Genomic DNA, 27,057 nt, shown 5'->3' with positions numbered 1-27,057 from the left:
GAATTTTAATCAACCCACGACTTAAACAGTAGATTTATTTTTTGTATAAAAACAAGTTAAGCTTTAAAATTAAAATAATGCAAATAGAAAATTATCTCCATAACTATTAAATCAAAACTAATATCATTACAAATTTCTTACAACTTCTAATTTGTCAAATTCACTAATATAGCGATTTCCTCATTATTATTTGTATAAATAAAATTAAAAAAAAAAAATATTTAATAATTAAATTATAATTAATTAAAAAAAAAAAAGAAAAACTAATACATAGTATATAATTTATAAAGTTAGATCAATAGACAACGTTCTATTTGGCGAACTAATTTTATTGATAACATCATTGTTGTCAACATATTGCATTAATTGTTGCAATTGCAATAATTTATTTGTTGTAACATTTGCAACTGGTGTAGTAATATTTGAATTATGTAACTGCGATGTTGAATTTGTTATTAATGATGAATTTGTTACAATTGGATTCATATTTTGTCTAATATGATTTGATGAAGGATTAAAGCTAGTAGATGATGTTATTATACTATTGTTATTGTGATTGTTATTATTGTTATTTGTAATATAATTGTTATAATTACTGTTATTATTGTTGTAATTATTACTATTGTTACTATTATTATTATTGTTATTGTTACTGATATTACTAATATTATTATTTGGCAACCAAATATCTTCTGAATTTTTACTTTTATGTAAATTATTTGTAGAAAGATCAATTAAATTTTCTTGATTATTGCTGTTACTATTTAAATCGCTATTAATTTGTTGTTGTAGAATCATTGTTGTTGAATTTGCATGGCTAGATCCATTTGAATTCGCTGTATAATTAGAAAATAAAAACACAGAAGGTTGTAATGGTTTTGTTGAATTTGTAATATTTGATGATAAAAAATTCGCTTCGAATTTATTTTGCTTACGAATTTCTTCAATAATATTCGATGAAATTGAATTTGCTATTGATGCTCCTGACAAAATTATATTACTAGATGGTTCTAATGAACTAATTGATAAAGGATCTAAAATTTTCTTAACTGGTGTTACAGTTATTTCATTTGCATTATTTAATTTGTGTAATATTTTTTGCACTTCAAATTTAGGTCTCTTAGAGTTTGCAAATATATTAAATTGTAAAGGTTCCATAAGATGATCGGGTTGTGCTGGGCATTCTTCAACTATTTGAAGAATATCATCATCTTCTTCATTTTCATTAATATCAAGTTCAAGTTCATTACTATTTGATAAATTACATTGAGCATCTAATTGTACGTCACCATAGTGCGCTAAAGATAAACCGCCATTAATATATATTTTTGATTTAATGTCCGAGGACTCACGTTCTAATTCTTCATCCGATGAGCATAAATCTATTGTATCTACTATTATTAGTTTTTCAGCATTATGTTTTTGACGTTGCTGTTTTCGTAATTCATGTTGCTCAAGCTGCAAAATTTGTTGTCCTTTCTGATCGCTGTTGTTTTCTTGATGATGCGTTATTTTCCATTTTGGTGATCCGTGTGACTGATCACGTATAAGTTTTATATTTAAATCTGAATTGATAATTGAATTACTACTACAACTACTAAACGATGATCTCCTTTTTCTTTTTATATCATTATCAGTAATTTTTCTCAATCTTACTGTAATTGGCCGGCAGCGTTTTTTCAATATTAAATCATTTAGGAACTTTAAGCTATCGATGCGGTATTGACTATAGTACTGCCTACGGGGAAATGTATACTTGTGTGTTGAATATTCTTGTGGTTTTTTATAGGTACAGTTAAAACTATGTATTGATGAATAACGTTGTCTACCAAAAAATTTTGTTGGCCGTGGACAACTTTTTTGTAAAACTGGCGTAGCACAAAATCTTTCAAGTCTATCCAAACGTTCTGTTAAATATTCTTTATTAATATAAGATCTAAACGTCCGTATAAGCAATTGTCCAGCTGGTGATGAAAATGGAATGTTTGGGCATCTTGCCAAAGCGTAAATTGTCCGATTATTTCTTGTTATTTTAGTTTTTTTATCCCGATAGTCAATAAAATTATCAGTAAAAGCATTAACACAAGGCCTCCCAGGCTTTCTGGGAATGTTAGATTCTTTGGTTAATTTGTTATTACTAACATTATTAGATTTGTTTATGCTATTGTAATTATCATTATTATTATTATCGTTATTATTACTATTACTGTTGTTCTTACTGTTTCTAATATTTTTGTTATTATTATTGTTATTACTATCATTATCAATACTAGTACTATCAAATTTATGTATATTATGATTGCTATAGCAACTATCTTCGCTATTAGAATTTTGATGTATTGTTGATGAAAGTGATGATGCACTCTCTGAAGATCTTTTGAAACATAATTGAAAATTTAATAAAAAATCTTTACGTAGTTCTTCACTATCAATAACTGCTTCTATATGGGTGGGTACCGCATTATTAGTAGTATCAGCTAAATTAGCTGCCGAAGATCTCGTTGAATTGTTATATGCTTCACATTCTTGTTGAACCGGATTACATAAAATTACATCATCATCATCATAAGATGTACAAATTTTTTCATGCTCCTAAAAAAAAAAATAATTTATTACTATTTATTTTAATTCAAATTGTTTTGCAAAACATAAAATTTTATTATGTTTAAAAATTAATAGTACAATATTAGCCGAAATTCACATTATTTAAAAAAAAATTCTTTGAATAGTAAATGTTGCACTTACTTTGTTGGCTTCATAAGAATATAATTCAGCGTCACAATTATCACATAGGTATATATCAAAAAGCGCCGGTTCTACCATCTGCTGCTGTTGATTATCATTTTGTGTTCGTGCTTTCTGTTGAAGTAAACACTTTCGTTTTTGCGGTGGCTGATCATAAGTCTTAAAATAATATTAAAAGATATTATAAATATAATATTCAATTTTAAAAGCCTTCTCCAACATACCATATTTTCATTTCGGAATGTTACTAGCAATTTATTACTTCGTCTATCATATAAAGATGTTGTTGAATTATGATTATTAATAAAACGTAACCAGGTATGTTCATATGCTGCCAAATCATTACAAAAACGTAATAAAAATATACTTTTATGAAATTGATAACAAATTTTAACAATTTCCTTCATTTTGTGTAACCAATCCTACAACAAAAATAAAATTTATATTGAACAACAGAAAATAAAAAAAACAAAAACTTTATATAAAAACTCACTCCTTGGAACTTTTTTGGTCTTGTTATAGGTATTGAAAATTCGATATCTTCAGGCCACCATTCCGGTTCATTATATTCTTCTTTACCCGGTACATTTATATTTCCTAAAGAACATTGAACCATGAATGGTATAAATTTCTGTATTTGTGTTTCAGTAATTTTTTCTAAAGATGTTGGATAACCATTAGCAAATAATAATGGTAAATTTGATACCATATTATTTACTGAATCATCGCTATCATCCATTTCTACTGAAATAAAAGAAAAATAAATAATTTAGTACTGATTAGTTTTTAATTTTTTGTGTTGTGTATTTTAATTGAATATATAAAAATTTTTAAAAACTGTTATTAAAACAATCTTAAATACCCATTAAAAATCATTATATATTATAACATCTATATATATATGTAATTACATAAATACATATATGCATATGTATGTATTTAAATAAATTCATATCACTTAATAGTAACTAATGCTGGTAAATATTCAATAATTGCAATAATATGGTTTTAATACTAAATTCACCACGATTCCGATGAAAATATGGCAATTAAAACACAAAGCCATCAAGCACTATCCCAAAACATATACGCAACTTGAAGCAACAATTTTAAGCCTAAATTACAATATCAATTAAGTCACATATGTATTTATGTGCTTACAAAATATTTTGGCATAATAATTAAAGATAAGACAATGTTTATAATTCTGCTAACATTTCATTCCTATTGCATTAACATTACATCCCTGTTAGATTATTAACATTTGATAATTTAGTATTTTCGAAAAGTATCAATTATTAGTAAGACAGATTAACAAAGAGCCAATACAGTTTGATTTTATTAATGTTGAAAAATACATATTATGTACACCCAAATGTTGTGAAATGAGAATTATTTTTTTTGAATACATACCACGTATGTATTCAAAAAAAATAATTCTCAATATAGAGATAAATTTAACTTTATTTTGAAATACTTTCTCTTTTTTCTCCGTTTTCATTCTTTTCATTGAAATTGAAATATTGAGTATTGTATACTATTTTGTAATTGTACAAACGTGTGTATTTCTCTCCATTTAGTTACACATTTCTCAAAAACTAATGAATAAGTAAGAACAAAGCAATTCGTGAAACAAGAGATTGTGAACAAATAATAATTTTGTAGATTAGCAAAAATATTAGCAAATAGTAAAAATATTTGAAAAATTTTATGACAAAGACAAAATAGACAAATTTTATATGAGAATTACTAAAACTGTTAATATTTTTATCAATGAAAATCTTCGGTTTTATGGGCTAAAAAGCTGAACTTTAATAACTTCAAATAAAAAGTTAATAAAAGTTATTAAAAATTTCTTCAACAATGTTTTGAATGTTACTAAAATTACAATCAAATTATTTTAAAAATAATTTTGATACTTACCGTATGATAGGTATTCAAGACAGCCCATTTTTTTTTTATGAAAAATTCAAATAAACTCTTAAAATTTGTTAAAATTAAACAAGATTTATTTATTACTCAACAAAAATTAACTCTCTACTACTACTTTAATTGTTTTTATTCTTTACAATCTACTACGAAATGTTATTCTCTCCTCGCACAAACATATGCATACACAAATATGTATTTATTCCGTGAATTTTGTTTACTACTCAAAAATATATCTCAGATGACTAAGAGAACAAAATAATTTTGAAACTATGTAGTTGAATTTTGCTTATCTTTACACTTTAAAAAAATATATTTTAATTCCGGCAACGAATAGGCCAGTAAAAACGAAAGATTAAAAACAAAATACATTCATAAAATACGTCATATCAAAACAAGCGTTAAGAATGTACTAACTGAACTAGGTATCAAGCAGCACAAACGTTAACATAATAAATACTCAATAGTCAATAGTTTATTATTTTTTGGCTTGTGGTTTGTGAATGTATAATTCGAACGGTGTTGCCAAGTCGCATGAATTTTCTTATTTTTTACTTTTTTATTGAAATTTTCAAAAGTTTAATCAACAAATTTAGTGCAAACAAAAAAAAAAAAAAACTAAGAGAATTAAATATTGTTCCCTAATTGTCCTTATGTATTTTAAAAACCAGATATAGCATTATCCACAAACTTGATACACATATATTATGCATGTATCTGAGTACTTATATAATAGTATAATAATTCTTAGCTTAATTTAAGAAGATTCGACGTAATGCCGTTTTTAAATCCAATAAACAAAACGCTATGATAAATATAAGAGAATTAATAAATTAAAAAAATTATTAAGAAAAATATTTGGCAACAGTGAGAGAAGCTTGTGTTTTTAATTATATATCAAAATAAAAATAAATTCAGCAAATAGTGATAAATAATAAATTATTAAAATTGAAATTGTCCATGTCTCTCTTTTAATTGCGTTTTATCTTCTACCTACATGTGAACATACCTCCATACATATTTGAGACCTGAGATTATTGATAATGTAAAAAAAATGTTTGTAGTAAACTGATAAATAAAATTTAGTTTTTATATTGGTTTTTACCTTTTTATATGGGTTAGGGCAATAATATCGAAATATCGATTTTTTAGACCTTATTATTTAAACAGGTATAATATGAGGCGATATTTTGAACTTGCATTAAATATATGAAACAGGTAATTTTCAGATATATTTTAAACTCATTTAATAGGTTTTAATGGCAAAACTATGGGACGCTGAAGAAAATATTATATTTCCAAGAAATTTTTTGTGTTTAAAAAAAAAAAATTCGAAAAAAATCCAGAATTCCATTTTTAGGTAACTTTTTCTCAAAAACTAAAGGTCAAATATAATTGATTGTGAAAACAAGAATAAAATTCTATTAATTATCTTTAACACAAATATATAATAGTAACTCTTGGTTGCACGACTCCGAAGTTATTACTATTTCTTTACATGAAAGCAAAATCTGGGAGCGATTTTTTTCAACAGGCTGTAGTTCGAAAACCAGTATATCTGCATTTTCTCCTCATCCATAGGATTTTTTGCTGGAAGATGATCAAAGATTCATCCCTGAAATGAATCGCAACCTTATGCGATAAGTAAGCACAATACAGTTTTTTAAATCATAAAAGATTACAAATAAGTTGTTGCTATCTCACTTCATTTAATTTTTGTATATATTAGAGTTGCCGTTTTTTTTATCGATATTTACAATAATGTTGTTTTCATTTTTAGGGTATTTATACATATCTTAGTTTTACGATAAAACAATTAATCTAGCAGGACAAAATTATCCAACAAATTAATATCGAATAAATGATATTAATAAAATATTTCCGAATTTGATTTTATAAAACATTTTTTTTCCACACATTAAACATGTTTCCACAAAAACTTTAGGTCTCCCTTAGATTTAAGTTAGATTTTCATGATTTTAATCTCAGGTTAGATTAATTTAAGACTCAGGTTAGATTTTAATGATGCACATGCTTTCATGAGAATATTTTAATTTGGAAACTCGCTACGTAGATGGTGACAAAACAACATTACATTTTTCGATCACTCTGTTTTATTTTTAAATTATAAAAATATTTAAGTTAATTTTTTCGGATTTTTTTTGCATTCAAGGAACATTTTAAGAAGCGGTTTGTTATAATTTCATAAGGGTAATAAAAATTTAAGTAACAAAATATTATTTGAGCTTACACAATATGATAGAGATGACATTACAATATTTCATTCATCTAAACTACATAACAACATAGAGTTTACATTCATGCATGCAGACACTATGTGTTTGTTATTTGTGCAAGTGTTTTCAACTTTAACTAAAAAAGTTTTAAAGTTCATAAACATAAGTAAGCTCCGAAAGTAAGTCAGTTGAAAGAATACTAAAAAAAAAATTTTCGAATTCTCATTATAAAGCTAGAAATTTAGTGCTAACAAAAATATATTTTTTAAAAATCAATTTTTTCCGTATTCAATAACATTTTACACCTCCTTTTCCAATAAATTCTTCATTCCCTCATTGAGTTTGTACCTAAGATGATCTAAAATTATTGAAACTTTTACAAGATCACAAATAACCAAATTCAATAATATTTTAAAGAGTCCTTCACGGAATCTTTCTAGTGTCAGACATTCAATGCCGAATGCTACAAATTTTTCGATTTCTATTACTTTTGTGCAATAATAAAGCAGTCAGTATGCAATTCAGCAAGCTGATCCAGATTCATCCAGAAATAAAGAACACAGGATTGAAATACAGAAATGCACAGACTAAAATAATCGCTAAATGAATCATGACTTTAAATTTTCCATATTACTATATTGCTGTACAATTCAGCAATTAAGCCTCATAAGCTGAATTGTATATTGTTTTTCATTTACACAATAATATACAATTCAGCTTATATTAAGTAACTCTTCAGACAAAAATTAATTTTCTATCAAAAACCAATTAAAAATTCAAACAATTGCAAGCCAACGTCGACAATCCATCTTAATCACGTTTAATTTTTTTTTTAATTTTTTAATCACAACGTGACCCATTACAAAACAAAAATTATTTTCTACACAACATGTTATATAAAAAAAATATTACAACAGTACTGCCAGATATATTTTCACTCATTCGCTTCTAAATTGCTGCTTTATACACTGGTGATATTTAAAAATAATGCTTTTTTGCAGTACTGTACAAAACCTAATGACGTTGCCGTGTTGTCGTTGTTGACATCGTGAGATAGTAAAAAAAAAAATATTAAAAACGAAATAAAAGCATAACAACACGAATATATTATTCAAAAGCGGTTCATAGCGCTTGGAAAATTTAAAAATAAAACAGAAAAATAAAAAATGAAAAACAGAAAAGACAAACAAAACAAGCAAGTTTATATTTCTCTTTCTCTGATACTTGTTTTTTTTTAACTTGTATTTTGTTTTTATTTCATTCGTTCTTGTTGTATTTTTCTTCTGTTCTTGAAATTTATCATGAAACAAACAGCCATTTTGTGATTTTTGATATGAGGGAAAAGAATAGAAAAGATAAAATTACAGATTTTTTTTTTTATACAAGGTTTATTTTTCCATGTGAAATGAAATATGTAAATGGAACAGAAGTAAAAAAATTCATATTTGGAAAAAAGATTAATACTTTAGATGTTGGAAAATGTTTGAACAGGAAAAAATGTACACACGTGCATACTTACATACATATTTTATATATTATGCATAGCGATGTAATCCATAGATGTACATAAGCACACAAACTCCATGCCTAATAAAGAAAAGTAATGTGGAAACACGAAGAAAACAATATACTTATATGACTGTATGTATACTATTGTTTCATATAAAAATATACATACATATGTATGCATGCTAGCACAGCCTAAATTCACGGTATATTAATGTACAAATTAAGTTATTTTGGGATTTTAAATTGTTGGTGTAGTTTATAATATCTATGTCACATTACATACAGCCAAGAAAGTTCCTAAAAATCAAGTATTAAAAGATTTATCTTAAAAATGTTCTCAGTTATATAACAGATTTTTTAAATCTGTAGTTGCTGTCATTGTCACAATTGGCAGAAGTCATATGCACGCAGTAATATCAAAAATTCAGTAATAGGTACTGTGTTATCAGTTATGTAAGTACATAACTAAACTGTTAATTGCTAAATTTTGCAGCTATACATTAAGTTGTAAATGAAATATCTATTTTAAGAACGCAATAGATACGGAAATTGTCAAACATGTGCACACTTCTGTCAAAGTTAAAAGTATACAATAAACTGTCAGCTTGTTACATTAATTGAGTGATCCCTTAACTGATTACTTTTTTGCTTAACGAATTACTTAAGCAAAGAATATATATAAATGGTATCAGAACTTTACGAATATTTAGCATAGCAGAAATTTACGAACTATACGAATATTACTTCTTCTTCGGATAGCACAATCGGAAAACTTTTCGAATACTGTCAAAAATTGACACCCTAAATTGTCAATTTCAAATGTTTTTCCAAAATATATTTAGTGTTTTTAATGTTTTTCATTTTAATTTCGAAAGAGCCTGAGATTTTAAATAAAATTTAATAACCGAAAATTGTCAAAGGCGTAATATGTTTTCGTACATTTGTCTAGCTATATTGTATTATTGTACTGTTATTTATCGATATTTGCTATTGGAAAAATGTACAATTTTTTGAAATTATGGGAATGTAAACTTAAAAATTAATCTGGTTTTCGTTGTATTAGCGACTAATTTCTATTGTATACACACATATGTATGTCATAACACGACATTTTTATTTATTGAACTTTATTTAATTAATTCGTACACAAAGGTTGCGTAAATTTTTTTGATGACTTCCTGAACCCCATTATAAAAATCATGTGATATGTTGTTAGTTAACTACTTTCTTCAAGATTACGTTTCAAACACTTTTGTTAATTAAAACGACTAAAAATGGCCGTCTTATAAAAATAGCGTCATGTAGCCGTTTACACTCCGTCAGTTGATTTGACATTTAATGACGTTTCATAATTTGATATTTAAATATCAAATAAAACATATGAAAGATCATTTCATTCGTGAAATATTATATTCACGACTTAAAAATTTAAGGTAAACAGTGTGCTGCAGGCTTGGAATAATAGCAAAATAAAATCACTATACGATTTACATCAATAACAAGCGCTATTGAACCGATGGTTTCATATTGATTGTTTCCCAGTAAGTACATCAAAAATTTGGCAATTATGTTATTCGCTACTTAGTTGTAATATTTATTGTAACGAGCATTTGTTAAGCATTTTCGGTTCAACATTGAGTCAGTCCAGTATGTAAGCACATGAATTTGTGTATCCCTACTAAAATAACTTTTCAGAGCATAATAATTTTTAATAATTTTTTATTTGTATTGGGTAAGTTACAATTCGTTAGATAGCTAAATCTTTGTTCGAAATATTTACAGCTGCTTTTTCGTAGTTTTTGTTCGACTTAATTCGTTTTATAGCAAAAAACGCGGAAGTAAGTAAAGAAAATGAAGTAATTTTCTTTGTTTATTCTTCGCAAACAAAATCTAGCGTTAAATAGGCTATTGGGATTAATGACGCACATAACGATAATGATAAACAAAAACTGCATGCATTTGGAACTATGGGAAATACCCATTTTTTTTTTGCTTGATTCAGGTTTGAGTCTAAGATCTCGGCCTTAGATAAAACAACTGTACTGATCAAATTTTTCCTATGACGTATCAGAATAGAAAAAATAATTCTGGATATTTACCTTTTTACAATAAATGTCAAAACTAACGTAATTACAAAAGAGATACGACAAATAAATAAGCAACAGTAAATTGGCACTACTTTTTTTTACAGCAAATTCTGTGGCAGATCTCTTGCAGAACTGAAAATTTAACAGGAATTGGACATAAAAGAAGAAAAACATGCTGTGATTGCATTTCTAACTGCAAACAAACTTAACGTATCCACATCTATAGTGAAGAAAAAACAAATGCAGTAAGGCCGAAAAGTTTTTGAATTTTGAAAATATAACTACACACCCATACATAAATAACTAACACAAGGAAGATTACAATATTAGCAATACATACAAAATATTTAAATTTGATCAAGTTACGTGTACTTATACATATATTTTCACATACCTACATACATTTTTTTTAATACACCAACACATTTATATATATATTTTATACATATTTTATTTTTTTGAAAGCGCATATACGTACAAACATAGTTTCAAAATGTAAATGTGTTTGTGATTTAATTATTATTTTTTTAAATAATTATTACATGTACATTTATTTTTATTAAATTTTTTGAATATGTTTTTCGACTTTGCTTCCCATTTCTATTTTATTTTCTTTATTATTTTTATTCCCGGGCATAATACCACCTCCTTCCTTATATATTCTTGTTTCCCTCTTTTTTTTTATGTTGTGTTTATTAAAAAAAAAAAAAAATTATGAAAAAAAAATTCTTATTTTTTTTTTGTATGGTATTTTATGCGCACTTAAGCACATATGCACATACCTATACTATTTTCACATTTATATGTGTATATATATATGCGTACATTTACACAATTTATTCATATAAATATACACACACACGCTTACTGATTTAACTATTTAAGCATATGTTCACATTGTATTTATAAAAAAAAATAAGAAAAAGAAAACTCTACTGTTGCGTCGAAACTTTAAAAACATATGCGCTAAATGAAATTCATTCTAAATTTTTTTTTAATTTTAATTAAAATTTCTCATTATTTTTAACAAATTTAATAATCTTTTTTTAAATTTCCCGAAAATCAAAGTAAAATTTAATGAAATCTAGATTTCAAATAAATAATTAAGAACGCAAAATTTTAGAAATCGGAAAAAATCAATCTTTGAGAGCATAACAAAAAAAAAAAATTAGGGCGGAGTTTTATTTACAAAAAAAAAAAAAAACTCCACCCACTATTAAATTACCGGGTCCACTTCGTGTATTTTAATATTGTATGTATACGTTTGCATGTATGTATGTATGTACACAAAAAGCAAAAAAACAATTTTTTTAGTCCCACCCCCCATTTTAAAATGGGCGTTTCTTTTTTAAGTAGGCGGAGTTTTAATTTAAGCTCCACCCATTGTTTTTTTTTGCTTTTAATTTGTCGGCGCATATTTTTTTTTTAATTTTAAAAATTAATAGTTTTAAATAAGTATATTTTCAAAAATTATCCAAAACTATTAAAAATAAAAATTACGCAATAAAATTTATAAAGAAGAAAAATTTCTAAATTGATTTTATTTTATTTTTAAAGAACCATTCATTAATTTCTCATTAATTATTTTTAATGGGTATTAGAGAACAATTAACTAGAAGAGCTACTACTGCTTCCAATCTCATTTCCGAAAAAAATTGGAAATCCTTGCAAAACCAAGTTTCAAAAAAAAAAAATTAAAAATTTTTTACTTACCCAATTTATTCTCCTTTATCTTTGTTTTTTTTCTCTGTCCTTTTTTAATATAAAAAAAATAATTAGGTACTTAAACCTGTAATCAATCCCAAGATCACCAAAAAAAAACACAAAAAGGAAAAAAGCGTACTTTTTTTTTAATTTTTATTCCATCATTTTTTTCTTTCCAATTTCAAAAGTTGCTTACAATTTCAAATTATCTGTGGTGGCATTTTAGAAACTTTTTCTTTTTCTATTCTTTATTTAAAAAAAAAAATTAAGAAAAAAAAAAACAAATATTTTTTTTACAAAATCAAAATTTTCTTTTTTTTATCATTAAATATTTTTAATATTTTTTTTTTCTTTTTTTTTTTTGTAAAAACACACAAATAAAACACAGTTTTTTATTTAGTATTTATTTTTTTATAGATACTTTTTTCAAAAATGAAAATACTTCGGTTCTCCACAAAAAAAAAAAAATATTATGCAGCCATTTTTTCCCTTAATTTTTGGAGACTTTCGTTCAATCAGAAGTTTTCTTCGCACACAGATGACAATGTAGAAATGTCAAATAATATAAAGTAAGAAATAAAATGTCAGTTTTCAACTCATTTTTTAACAATAGCTCTACACTACACTATAAACAAAAAATAAAATTGAGATAATGAACCTTTGTGAGAGAGATATGAATGCGTCTTTAAAGTAAGATTGTCTTAACGCGACCGACATACTTAATGAATTCACCTTGAAATTTTAGAGTTGGAATAATTAAACAAATTTATTTATGTAAAATACAATTTTTTCGAAGCTTTAGGCTAGATTTCCTTGCTCGCCGCCACTTAAAGTATAAATTTAACCAACTTCTCATCGCGTCAAAAAATCGACATGATTTATTCAATTCTGATTGATAATAACGACCGTTCTTGAAAATGAACAAACAAGAATAACCAGCATAAAGATTCAAAAATTATAGATTTATATTAACGTACTAACTTTTTACTTTAATAAGCGTTGCCATAACCACTAGTACATACGCTACTCGCTAGAATGATATTAGTGCTTCATAGTAAGTTATTGTTCAAGTAGTAGAAGTATTAAAAGTAGCCAAAGTCAAATACCTTAAAAGTATTAAAAATTGTGATAAAATTTTAAATAATAATTTTAAGAGATCTAATAAATTAAATAGTTTCTCTTCAACTCATGTGAAATCACGAGCAGGTAATAATTTTTAAAAAGAGTAAAAGAATGAATTATGGAAATCCTGTTTCACAAAAGTATTTTAAAATTTCTTGCAATAAATGTTTTATTTTCCATTTTGTGTTTACTTTCCACTAGTATCATTCAAACAGAGCTGGAAAAATGAAATTAAGTATTCAATACTGTTCATAGGGTTCATATCCAAATACACAAATCGGTATATAATTGTTACAGCCCTTAAATATGTCAATGTCATATGGCATGTGTAGTTTTTATACAATGTTTATGGCAATATATTTTTATGTATATTTTGTTATTTGCGGCAGTGATTTAAAGACGTAGAAAATAAATAAAAATTAAAAAAAAAAAAAACATTTTGTTTTTTAATTGGAATGTAAACAAAAAAGAAAAAATGATTCAGAAAAATATTTTATTTAACATGTTTAACAGTTTCGTAAGTAACTTAAATAGGGAAAATGAAAAAAAAAATAAAAATAAATTTTTATATTTTTCAGAGGGCTTTTAGTCCAAAACCTCCAACTCAACAGCAAATCGATTTAATGACAAGAGGATTACCGAAAAAAGCTCCAATACCTGGTGTAAACAATATTATTGTGGTTGCCTCTGGTAAAGGAGGAGTTGGAAAATCAACAACTGCAGGTAGAATTTTTAGATGTAAATCTAACATTAGTAAAAATGACTAGTGGTATATGTACATATATAATATATAACTATAATACATAATACCAATTCACTAATATTTAACTCTAAAGTTTAACGTTTGTTCAAAAAACATTTGTTCATACAAATATGTTGCAATGATTACGATTTAATTTTTTTCTTAAATTTTAGTTAATCTTGCAGTAACAATGGCGGCATTAGGAAAAAAAGTCGGTCTTCTAGATGCAGATGTTTTTGGGCCATCTGTGCCTTTAATGATGAATATATCAGAAGAACCAATGGTGGACGATCAGAACTTTATGATACCACCAATAAACTATGGTGTTAAATGTATGTCAATGGGGTTGCTTTCACAAACTGGAGCAATAATTTGGAGAGGCATGTATCAAAAAAACTTAATTAGGCACACATATTTAATTATTTTAAAATTTTAGGACCTTTGGTAATGTCTGCAACTCAAAGATTAATTCGTGGTGTAGTTTGGGCTCCGTTAGATATTCTTGTTGTTGATACCCCGCCAGGTTAGTTATTTTAATGAAAAATTAAAATATTAATTTTATTTTAATGAAATATTAAAAAAATGAATTTTTATTACAGGGACGGGTGATGTTCATATATCATTGGCACAAAATATACCAATTGATGGTGTGATTTTAATTAGTACACCACAAACTGCTGCTCTAGAAGTAACAACAAGAGGTGGAGAAATGTACAAAAGATTAGGTGTTCCAATAATTGGTATGGTCGAAAATATGAGACATGTTGTTTGTGCTAATTGTAAAAATGAAATTCAAATATTTCGTAACGTAACTGAAAGCTTCGCAAATAAATTAAATGTAAAAATTTTGGTTAGTATTCCATTAGATCAAGCGATTACAGAAGGTGGTGATTGTGGAACACCACTTGCGGTCAAATCACCGGATTCAGAATATTCAAAAAGCTTACAAGTTTTAAGCAGGGAAATTTTCTCATTTTTAGAAAATCATAAAAAACAAACTGCAAAAGTAGACTGATGTTAAAAACTTTTTCTCAATTCAATTTGAGCAAAAAAGAAGAATAATTTTTTTTTTGTTTTTTTCTTTTATTTTTGGTAGAGAAAAATACAAAAATTTTTCGACTTCCTAAAGTACCTTTAAATTTTAATTTTTGTAAACCGAATAACTGAATAGAAGCTAAAATTAAGATAATCCTAAGCTAAATCATATTTGTCTGATTTTTTACTAAATAAAAGTTTTTTATAAAATAAATTTTCCATTTAATGTGTACAAATAGTTTTTTTTGTTTTTTATATCAAAAAACTCAAATTCGACATTTTTGTTTTAATATTTAAAGAGCGGACCTAATATGTACCGGATGTACATAAATCTTATACAGTTTAAAAATTTGATTTCCAAATTACGTCAAAAATTTGATTTCCAAATTACGTCCAAATTACGCATACTACAATTAAATGTAGTATGCGTATACTACATTGATACGCATAATATGCATGCGTATCAATGTAGTATACGCATACATATGTTTGTATACTTATGTATGTTTTTATTATGGTTAATCATTTTTAAGGCAGGTTATTAATAAATTCAGAAATACAGTAAAAATAAGAGCTTAAATGCTGTAATTTCAGTGTTTAACGGTATTGAAGATTTGATCATAACGTAAATTATGCGCATGCTGCAAAAGAATTTTACAGTTGTGGCCCGGCCCGTCTGCTTCGGTAATTCTGGAATTGGATACGTGAAACAAAGTCGAATTATTTTGGGTTTCTATAATATTAGGTAAAAGTCTACCTAGTCTTAAAGATTCGATAAACTGGGTAATAATAAAATAGATATAGGCTTCAGTAAATTTGGTGGGAATATTTAAGACTTTCCGTACCTGTCAAACTGGAGTATATTTGAGAAGTTCTGTGGTCAGTCACACGTTACGCTTTCGATAAGAGAAAAAGCTGCTATAAATTCTCATTTTCTAAGATTCCATTGCGTAATGGAAATGGGAATTAAATCAAAAGGTTCGAGTAGAAACATCATTTAAATTTCTTTTTTAAAATTCTGTTGTTTTTACTATCACCTTCATTCCATTTTATTTTATACCCACTTTCGATTTTATCGTTTTAGTATTTACACGGTTTTCTTCCCTAAATCCAGTCGATTTTTGTGTTGCCGTTACAACAAAACGCTATTATAACTGTCTAAAATTGAAGTTGCAAAATATTGTTAAACGTCAAAAGTCTGAAGAAGTTTTTATTTCGAAAGTTTCTGTTAGATTTTTGTTGAAATATCATAAATTTTTATCAATTTTTTTATGTAAAGAAATGCCTAAAGAAATATTCCAAAATAAAAAAGGTTGTTGTGTCAAAAAATGTAAACTTATGGAAAGCATTTTATACAATTTTCCTCAAGATATGGAACTACAAAATAAGTGGAAAGAAGCTCTTCAAATTGCTACCGAGGTTAATGATGATTTTTTAGTATGTTCAGGCCATTTTAATATTAATAGCTTTTCCGGATGTAAGTCACGAAATCACTAGTATTTGTGGTTAGTTTAATTATCAATTTAATTTGATTTTTTTTTAGCAAAATATACTCTTAAAGAAGACTCAATACCAGATAGGAATTTACCGCCTATAGAAAAAGGAATGAAAACAAAGACAAATCATACGTCAAAACCATCAAATGAAAGAAGTTTTGAAATAAGAAAGAAATTAAAATTAAAAATAAAACCTTTAAGGTACAGCTACCCAAGTAGACGTATTGATAATAGATCTCCCAGTCCAGATTTTTATGGTTTCGATTTATCAAAACCAGAAAATAATAGTGTAAGTGAACCAGTAATAAAACCCGAAAAACTTGGTGTTGAAATCTTATATCTTCAAGAAAAAAATACCAATTTTGAAGATATAGAAGATCCACATTCAAATAATATGTCTCTTATAACTTCGCAGGTAATATAAAATTATTATAATAATTCCTTTTAAAAAATCAACTCAAATTATTTTAGAAAGAAATAAAGTGTTGCGTTGTCAAGTGTGAATCGACTGACGATATTTTTTACAAAATTCCCCGTATAACAGAATCTAATAATAAATGGTCAAATATGTTATTGGCAAATAGTGAAACAATGGATGACTTACTTATGTGCGGAACTCATTTTCAAGAATATAATTTTCCGCCGAGTATGTAAAAATATTGTTTTTATATATATAAACATTTTTTGATTCTGTATACTTACTTATTGTAGTAAAATATTCATCAAAAGATCATAGCTTCTCAGACAGAGTTGCAACTAAAGATGTAAATATGAAAATATCAGAAAATTGTGTGATTAACAAACCTGAAGAGATTAACGAAAACGCTACAAAAATATATAATAGATCAATTAGTCCAGATTTTTATGGTTTTGATTTAAAAAATGAATGTACAAATTATAGAATAGAAGAAAATCCTATTAGCCTACAAAAAATTAAATATGAATTTGAAGATGAAAAATTTATTTCAGATATATCGAATGATTGTGATTCTGATTTTGCGATGCAAGGTGAGGAAGATTTTTTAGCTATGCAAGATATTGGGATACAGGTAAACTTTACTTATTAAAATGATCTTGAAAATTCATAAAGTTAATTAATAGTAATTTCGAAAATTTATGCTTTTTATATTTTAATTTAGACTGATTCATCTGATATTTTAAATGATGTTAAATTGCAATTATCTATTTTGAATAATAAATCAACAAAATATTTTTATGAAACTTTAAATACACCAATTAAATTAGAATGTTGGACTGGTATTAAAAATTTGGATATATTTAAAAAATTAATTAAAAAAACAAATAATTATATAGAATCAGAAAATGAATTATGTAAAATTGAATATCTAAATAAAATTCCCATCGAAGAATTTATAACAATCTTAATGGTTCATATAAGAACAAATTTAAATTTTTTAAGAATGTCAGTATTATTTAATATGACAGAAGAAGAAATATCATATAGTTTTGATATATTTTTATCAATTCTACATTCAATTTTATATACGGGAAATAATTGGCCATCAAAAAGACATGGAGAAAGTTTTTGTTTAATTATTGAATTATTTGAATTTTCAATAGAAAAAAATAATTCTAAACATGATAAAGGTACATTATACATACATATTTAAAATATATTTGAATTAAATTTTAATATTAAAATTTTATTTTAGAGAATACTTCTATTAAAGCATTAGTCGGTTTTAATGATATTGGTAATATAATATGGTGTAGTAAAGTTTATTATAATTCAATATCATCTCATCAAATATGTAGAGAAGAAGGAATTTATGATAAATTAAGACGTATTGATAAAGTAATATTAGAAAAAGATTTTGAAATTCAAAATGAATTTAATAAAAGAGGTAAAAATAAATAAGACCGGCAATTAAATTCAAATCATTTACATTTTGTTATATAATAATATAATTTTTGTTTTTAGGTTTAAATTATTATACTGATGATAAACCATTAAAAACCGGTATTTGGAAAATAAAAAATTTTGTTCGAGATCATATCTATTCATTTGAAATATTTCAGAATACTATTAAACATCAATATACATGTTATATAGAAAAAATTTTACAAACTATTTGTTTTTTAATCAATGAAAAATCGTAAAATATATTATTTCATATTTTATAATAAAAGCAAGAAATTTTGTGAAAATTTTAATAACAAAATAAACGCAATATGTACTTTGAAGAATCATTTTTTTTTTTTATAATATTGTATACGTATGTATTTATGTATCTTTTTATTTGTTTGTAAAAGAGTTAAGAATAAATTTTGTTTTTATGTTAATTGAAGTGTATTACAAATTATGTATAAGTTCATTAAAGAAATTGAAGTAAATGTATAAAGTTAAGAATATTGTTAATCAAAAACTAATTTGATAACTTTGATAGTAGACAAATTCCATGAAACTGGATATCAAAATAGATTTAAAATATATTTTTTATTATTTTATAAAATGTGTGGAATTTAAATGAAAATTGTCTGTATTTGTTTCAAAAAGCTTTAAAATATAAAATTAATTTACTTAACAAAAAAGAAACTTAAAATGAATTAAATTCAAATTCAATTTTTTTTTTTAATTAAATATTCATTAAAAAGAAATATATTTATTTTAACATAAGTAGATTTACAAATATTGTAATTTGTTTTTTTCTTTTTTCTCTTTTTCTTGTAAAGTTCATAAATTTTTTTTTTTATTTCAATTAAATTACAATTAATAAAAGTGTTAAAATTAAAAACTATACCAAAAAATTTTTTTTTATTTTTTTGTTCTTAATTCTTAAACTATAAACTTCGAAAACATTGCTAAAAAGTTTTGTTTTTTTTTGTTTTTTAAAGCTGAAAAAAAATTAAAATGTGAGAAACTAATATTAATTTTTTAATATTAATTTTTTAAATTGCAGTTTTCATTTTTCTTTTCTAGTTGTAATAAAAAAACATATAGGGCGTTTACCAGAATGCAGATATAACATCAATCTGATTTATTCAGCAACAACAATTTTTATTGCTTAACTATATAAATAGATGTTAGATCTGCATTTTGGTAGATACACAATGGCTATCACTAAATTTCAAAAATTTCATGAATGACAAAAAAAAAAATGAATAATTTTCTTCTTTTTTTTTTTTTTTGATTTTGTTTTTTTTTTTTTTGTGTTTTTAAAAAACTATATTTTTTATTTTTATAATATTATAGTGTATTTTAATTTATACTGTAAATTTTTCAATATTTTTAATATTTTCTTACCAATGCTTTTCTACTAGTTTTTTTTTTTTATTATTATTTATAATTCACCAAAAGTGTTTTGTTTTTTTGTTTTTTGTTATAGTTTAACAAATTTTTTGTTTTCAAATCGGGTATAATATTAATATTAAAATTATATTTTTATTTATACATAATTATATATATATGTATATATATATATATATATAGTAATCATCCTATACAATAATAGATTTCCTTAATTATTAACACTAAATTTTAAATATTTCAAATTTTACTTATTTCAATTATTTATTTATTTTTTTTTTATGTATGCATATAAATATATATTATATTATTAATATATAAAAAAAAGAATTTCAAACATATGTACATATATTCTCAGTTAAGGGTTTTTAAAATTTAAAATTTGAATTAGTTTAGATCTATGATAAAATTAAATCTTAATGTCATAAAAAATTCATATTTAGAATTACAAAAGTTGGAAATTTTTTATTTTATTTATTAAAGTTTTAAATTAATTTAAACTCAGATTAGAAATTGCCGATACTAGTTATAACTTTCTATAATAGTTAATGAAAGCTAAATTGCTTAGATTAATTAATCTAAAATTAATTCTTTTGTTTTTCAAATTTTAATTATTAATTTACGAAAATCATCCAACTTCTATGAATTTTTTTAAATTTAGGAAATTAAACTGATATAAAGCAATTAAAGAAAATTCTCATTTTCAATAAATAAAATATCGAAAATTAATGTAAGTTTAAAATTTTATGAATAATTAAAAAGTTTATGTTCTTCAAAAAAATTTAAATAATTTTAGAAATTTGAATAATTTTTGGAGAATTCTACATACATAGAATGAAATTATGCCTTTTTTCTTTTTATTCCAATTTATATATTTTAATATTTTGAATAAAATTTACATTACTTAGTTTCTTTTAATATTTTTGAATTATGAAATTTTTATAATTTTTATTTTAAAATTTTACTTTTATGCAAATTTATTTTTTATAACTTCATTATTTTATTAATTTGTTTTTTTGAATTCATTTCATATCATATATATTTTTTTGATATCGGAGAGATCAGTTTTTTAAATTTAAATTTATTATTTTAATTTATAAATTTTATGAATTTATTATTTTATATTAGGTATTTTTATATATAATAAATATTTACAGCTTATAATTTCTATGAATTTTTGATTAATAATTATTTATGTAGTAGTGTAAATGAAAATCAGTTTTTTGTTATTGTAATGTATTACAAAATTAATAATTAAAATTCAAATAAATATGCGTGTACATTTCATAAAAATAAAAAAAGAAAATGAAATTATAGTTTTACAAAATACATAACATATTTTTTTTTTTAAAAATATACAAAAATATAAATTTAATTATCATATTTATGTACAAATTTATTATTTACAAAAGAGCAAAAATATAAGAAGAAAATCTAAAAAATTTATAAATTAAAATGTAAATTTTAGAAATTTAAAATTTCTTTTATTTTTTTTTTTTTTAAATGTTGCAATTATAAAATATATATTTTTTTTTATAAGCGTTATTAAATATTTTTCTATTAACATAATTGATTTTAAAATCTCTTAACATTGATTACATTTTTTTCTTTTTTAAATTTTTTTTTTACCATTCTTCTTCAATAAAATAAAATAAATAGAATTTTTTTTAATAGTATATTAAAATTTAAAATGGATCATTATTAATAATCTCATAAATTAATGAAAGAATTTATAAAAAAATTTAAATTTTATAATAACAAAATATTAAAAATTTTTCAAAAAAAAATAAAATAGAATTTAAAACTTTTAACTTAAAGAATAATATATTTATAATATTTACATTATAGAATTATATTTAAATAAAAAAAAAAAAAAATGAAATTATTTTTTACGTTGTAATAAAATTCATTAAATTTTCATGTATTGTTTTTACATTTAAATAATCTCCAGTAATTTCAACATAATTTTCACTTCCAGTTGTATAAAATCTTTTTAAAGATGTTGATATTTCATCATTCATAAATAATAATCTTTGTGGTTGCTGAACAAGCATCCATAATTCTTCACCAGTTAACGATGTTACAATTATATAATTATTTAAATTTAATGCTGATTTTATATTATCAAATTGTATTGGTAATTTATGACCATAAATAAGGCGATATGATGGTGAATTATGTGATATATTTAATGCAAAAATTTTTAATTGCGGAAATGTTTCTTCAATATTATCAGGATTATCGTCTTCAACGTGTATCAATTGATATAATAACATATAATCATCAGACTAAAAAATAAGAGTATTTTTTTTGAAATAGTATAAACGTATATTATATAAGACATAAATCATCCATATTGTATTATTTGCATCAGTTGACGTGATAGGTTGTTATTCAAAAATTTTTAAGTTTTTCAATTCTATATTGGAAACTAAAATATTTTTCAATAATATATCCCATCACCTCAAGTGATATACTAACAAAATAAGGGTGAATAATTATAAAATATTTTTTTTTATAATATTTACCTGTATTGAATACATTATTGCACCTAAATTTCTACCAATATTCATTCCCAAATCTAAATTTGATAAAATATCTCCTGTATGATAATCCCATACTGTTACTTGTGTTTCACCAAAACCAATAAGTCGTTCTTCTAAATCAAGTTAAAAAGATTTGGTTTTTTTTTTTCAATATAATTAAAATAATATTTAAATTTATGCTTACCATTAATACATTCGAGACTACAAATTACATGTCTTAAATGTTTAAATTCTCTAATACTGGCCAAGGTATCTAAATCTGGTGTTAAAGCATATTTACAAAGTCCAGTTCTATTTGTACTATTTGGTGTATCTTGTTTCCAACATATAATAAAATATCTACTATTTGTAATTGTAGTATAAATTACATTTGGTACTAATCTGTAAAATATATTTTTTATGTATTAAAAAAATATTTTATGAATATTTTTGTCTTAATTTAAATAACTTACGATTTTATTGAATCTAATTGTATAGCATGTTGTTGTACAATATTTTTAATTGCATCAAAATAATAGATACATATATATGGCGATAATAGACTGCATTCTCTATTAGAATATGGCAATTGACGTGCTCGAATTTCAGTGTATATTGGTATATTTTCATGTAATAGGAGACGATTTTTTAATGGTGATATTATTTCTTCATCTAAAATTTGTATTAAAAAATTTAAATTATATAATTATTTTTTTTTTAAATTAATTTTTAATAAGAATTTATTAAATTAATTTACCATTTAAATTCCTTTTCGATTCTCCTAATAGTTCCCATTCTTGATCTTGACCCAACATCTGTAATATTTTTGAATATTTCCAAAAACTAATTGTATTTTGTTGTACAACTATTAAAGAATCTTTTTCGTAATATGCATGTAAGACATCACCATCTTCAAATTTTAATGGATTTGGTATTAAATTAAGTTTTAGATTTTCTGATACAACTTCATTTGATGATATTGTTACAATACTTTTTGGTAATTGTTGTTGTAATAAGTTAGTTTTTGATAAATTTTCTTCAGGTTTTTGCACAGTCTTTGCATTATTAAGTAAATTTAATGATTTATCTGAAATAGACTTTTGTCGTCGATTGCGTTTATTTAAAATCTTTGTTTCAGTAATTTTTTTTGTTAATTTCTGTTTTTGTTTTGGATTTTTTAGTACTAAACGAAAGAATTTTAAACTAGATGGATTTTTTACTAATGTTTTAAATTTCTTTGATGGACGTCCAACAGGTCTATTTTTCGTATTCGATTTTGGAATTGGGGAAATAACTAATTTCTTATTTATATTTTTCAATGTTATTCTACTCTGTTTTTTCATAGGTTTTGCATTTATATTTTCATTTTTCATTTTATTTACATTTTCGTCGTCTATTTTAAATGACTTTTCGCTTTTTATATCATGATTTGCTAATACAATATTGGATTTATTATCATCAATATTTGAATCGGTTTTTAAGTTTTTACTATCATAATTAGCAGCAAATTCTATTTTAATTTTATCTTTTACATCTTTAGAATAATCAACAGACGTTTGCATATGATTATGAACGTTATCTGAAGTTTTTATTCGATCGTAAGCTATAAGTGGTGTGTCCCTTTTTACAGTTTTTGGAGAATATGTTACTCTTTCTAAAATTTTTATTTTACCTTTATCTCTATCATTTTCATTGGAGTCTGATTTCGTAATATTTTCGTTTTGAATTGATATTTTATGTTCCTTATTCGAGGCTGTTACTGGTATTATACTTGGATTTATTTCCGGTGATGGTTTTTGTTCATATGTATTTTTAACAATAATCAGGGAATCTTTTTTTCTATTTATATTTACATTATTTTGACTTGAATTTTCATCATCTGCATGACAACTGCTCCGACCCAGGCTAAGTTTTTGACTATTTTTACTATTTATACTCAAAGGGCTTAAACTGTTGCGAACTTCGTTAGGTAATGTTGTTTGTGGAACTGAACTGCTTTGATTTGAAACTGGGTTACTTGCTATTACATTACTATTAAGACTACACACAATTTTAATTCTAGATTTTTCTTTTGCTACTTCTGGTAAAACTGTTGACGGGTTCTGATGCAATACAACTTGAGGAGGTTGTTGAGAATTCTCTTTCGTAGTAGGATCCATTTTCGTTGATCTAACAATTCTAAAATTAAATCAAAATAAGAATTCACGTTTTCACTCATAAAGTTAATAAAAAAAAACAAATGTACCTGATTTCACCATTTTTCTTTTCATTTATTTCGTTATATTTAGGAAAAATATTCGGATTTCTAATCTTTTCTGGTTTAACAGCAAACGCAGTAAAATCAACTCCGTCCGTCTGACTTTGTATTTCCCGCTTTAAAATATTCGATTTTTGCATTGCCTTCGCCTGACATTGAATCTGCCTAACGCGTAACGATCTTCTTTTTAAATCTGGATGTTCGGAGGCTGATGATAACATTTCACCATTTTGAGATTTAGTACTTAAACCTAAATATTTACAAAACTCTTCTTTATGTTCTTCTGTTAAGAGCTCGCAGTCACTATTTCCGCAACCTTCATCAGAGTTCTGACAAGGTTTACATATCAAATATTTTCGAGGAACATTTGGTATTTTAAATGTTTCAGAATTTGTCGAAGTTATTTCTTCAGAATTCAACCGTCCATTAGCAATAAGTTTTAATTTTTTTTGATTTCCACACTTCCTATGCCTTGGTTTTTTAGGGTATTTAATAGAGGATTTTTTCTGTGGTTTTAACATATTCATAATTTCGTTTTTAGTTACATTTCCCTTAATAGTTAACTTTTCCAGTTGTGACGAATTTTGATGTATTTTAAGCATTTCGTTATTATTATTATTATTGTTCTTGCTATTACTACGGAATTTCATTTTGAGCATTTGTCCGTGTTTATCAAATTCTACAAAGTCTTCCACATCATCAACATCATTTGAGAAATTCCAATTCAAAACTTTATCTTCACTTGATAATTTTGTAAAACGTTTTTCTAAATTTGCTAAATATCTTTCAAAATTTCCAGGAGTATTCTTAAGCATTGGCCGTAAAGGAGGAGATGGTGGTGGTGATGGTAAAGGTCCAGCTTTAAGTTTTTTAATTGAAGATGGCGTGGATGTAGCAAAATCACTTGTTTTTTCACTACTCGTTTTAAATAAAATTGAATCTAAAGGAACCGGTGGTGGAACAATAAGAATTTCAGGTTCATTTGTATCTGAAGATCTTGAATCAACTTCAATTATTTCTAGAAAATTTTGAGACGGTTGTATATCTAAAAATAAAAATATGTAAAATAACATTTTTTTACCAACTATATACGATAAAAATAGTTTTTTACCTTTATATGTTTTTAATTTTTTGTTGAAGTTATAGTCTTCATTTTCCCCCGTTTTATTTTGGAATCTTATACTCTTCGTTAATTGTAATATATCATTTAAACTGTTTGGTTTCATATTAATAGTGTGATGAACTGTGTTAAAATTACTTATATTTTGTTCTGTTTCGCTATCATCAGAAATTATATGAGTGTCTAAACAATCTGGTACAGAATGATTGATTCTATTTATAGGTCGCTTACAATTTTTTCCACTAGTAGAAGCAAACGTTTGGGCGTTCATATTTTTTTTAATTTTTAGTAGTCATACATTCAATCTTTAATCATGATTTTAATTGAAAATGTAAATTTCATCTAAATTTCTTATCAGTTTTATTGTAAATATTTGTTATTTTGTTATTATCCTATTTTTTTTTTTTTAATTTATTGCACTATTTTGACTTGAGTTCGACTCGTTTTAAGTTGAAGTTTCAACACAAACAAATTTTACTAATTTGAATAAAAACATAAATTTTTAGAATATATTTGTTCTTCAATGAAATATTTGTTTCACTTATGCAATATACTTGCATCCCAGTTATTTATAAAATTACTATTTTTTAAAGTACGCAATCTTGTGGTACCTTCCATTAAAGAATTTTAGATTGACGTTTAATTGAAAAAAAAAAAATAAAACAAAAATAAAACAAGAACAGAGCGTCTCCATGTTTTTAATTTACGTTTGACTTACATGTCAACTCGGAAAAATTTGACGCACTGCTTATATTTTTTTTTATGTATATTCTTTGTAATTTTAAATTATTTCTTAAAATAATTATACCGATGTTATTTGAAATAAATAAATACAAATCTGGATTTAAATTTAAAATATTAAAAGCAAAAGGTGTAATTGCATTAACTATTAAGAAAAAATTGAGAATGGGTTCCTTTACGAGACCTTATTAAATATTAATTCAATTACTTTAATAAAAGCTTTGTCCTACGGGCATTTTTTTTTCTTTAAGAATCATTATTTCATTTTCCAACAAATCGTATTAATATTAACATCTAGGAAACTTTGACGTTGTCAAAAAATAGCCCAGCTAATTTTTGATCAAATTATTTTGAAACCAGTATCGAATTCATTAATTATTTGAATTACTGTTTAATATTTATCTCGTAGAAAGACTAAATAACTTATGTGTTAGAATAAATTAATATTTTAAAAAACAAATAAGGGTGATATTTAGCTCTGTTAAATGCTGTCCTTCCACTAATCAACTTGGTCTATCAACATAATGACAACATGAAACC

The 27,057-nt window shown here is 24.4% G+C and overlaps 4 protein-coding genes across 8 annotated transcripts; 2 read left to right on the top strand and 2 right to left on the bottom strand.

The window, feature by feature from the left end:
* Positions 1-251: 251 nt before the first annotated feature.
* Positions 252-12,633, bottom strand: LOC129615393 (putative uncharacterized protein DDB_G0282133). 3 transcript variants are annotated; one of them, XM_055530587.1, is made up of 5 exons: positions 12,221-12,633; positions 3,239-3,489; positions 2,970-3,167; positions 2,746-2,904; positions 252-2,592 (listed from the first exon to the last, which is right to left on the bottom strand). In XM_055530587.1, exons 2-5 carry the CDS (start codon positions 3,482-3,484, stop codon positions 283-285), a joined length of 2,913 nt encoding a protein of 970 aa, XP_055386562.1. In that variant the 5' UTR covers positions 3,485-3,489; positions 12,221-12,633; the 3' UTR covers positions 252-282. The 3 variants fall into 3 exon arrangements, with proteins under 3 accessions (XP_055386562.1, XP_055386555.1, XP_055386544.1); XM_055530580.1 differs by having other exon boundaries at positions 3,239-3,486; positions 12,221-12,632; XM_055530569.1 differs by lacking the exon at positions 12,221-12,633 and adding an exon at positions 4,669-4,798.
* A 1,071-nt stretch (positions 12,634-13,704) lies between these two features.
* On the top strand, positions 13,705-15,280 carry LOC129616064 (iron-sulfur protein NUBPL). Its single transcript, XM_055531524.1, has 5 exons — positions 13,705-13,850; positions 13,912-14,056; positions 14,249-14,455; positions 14,512-14,598; positions 14,675-15,280. The coding sequence occupies exons 1-5, from the start codon at positions 13,809-13,811 to the stop codon at positions 15,088-15,090; spliced, it is 897 nt and encodes a 298-aa protein (XP_055387499.1). The 5' UTR covers positions 13,705-13,808; the 3' UTR covers positions 15,091-15,280.
* Positions 15,281-16,325: 1,045 nt separating this feature from the next.
* On the top strand, positions 16,326-18,738 carry LOC129616116 (uncharacterized). 3 transcript variants are annotated; one of them, XM_055531604.1, is made up of 8 exons: positions 16,326-16,587; positions 16,654-17,021; positions 17,078-17,252; positions 17,318-17,494; positions 17,576-17,655; positions 17,746-18,214; positions 18,280-18,471; positions 18,549-18,738. In XM_055531604.1, the coding sequence occupies exons 1-8, from the start codon at positions 16,392-16,394 to the stop codon at positions 18,725-18,727; spliced, it is 1,836 nt and encodes a 611-aa protein (XP_055387579.1). In that variant the 5' UTR covers positions 16,326-16,391; the 3' UTR covers positions 18,728-18,738. The 3 variants fall into 3 exon arrangements, with proteins under 3 accessions (XP_055387579.1, XP_055387571.1, XP_055387566.1); XM_055531596.1 differs by having other exon boundaries at positions 17,318-17,655; positions 17,746-17,863; positions 17,921-18,214; XM_055531591.1 differs by having other exon boundaries at positions 17,318-17,655.
* A 1,347-nt stretch (positions 18,739-20,085) lies between these two features.
* Positions 20,086-26,377, bottom strand: LOC129616588 (uncharacterized). The gene is made up of 8 exons (XM_055532219.1): positions 25,768-26,377; positions 24,645-25,701; positions 23,157-24,577; positions 22,873-23,071; positions 22,605-22,801; positions 22,403-22,533; positions 21,780-22,162; positions 20,086-20,098 (listed from the first exon to the last, which is right to left on the bottom strand). Exons 1-8 carry the CDS (start codon positions 26,045-26,047, stop codon positions 20,086-20,088), a joined length of 3,681 nt encoding a protein of 1,226 aa, XP_055388194.1. The 5' UTR covers positions 26,048-26,377.
* Between the last annotated feature and the right edge of the window lie 680 nt (positions 26,378-27,057).

This window comes from Condylostylus longicornis, unplaced genomic scaffold (assembly GCF_029603195.1).
Source record: "Condylostylus longicornis isolate FDR11 unplaced genomic scaffold, ASM2960319v2 ptg000005l, whole genome shotgun sequence".
NCBI classification, from domain to species: Eukaryota; Metazoa; Arthropoda; class Insecta; order Diptera; family Dolichopodidae; genus Condylostylus; species Condylostylus longicornis.
The sequence above is the reverse complement of the archived record's forward strand: the minus strand, read 5'-3'. Positions and strand labels throughout refer to the sequence as shown.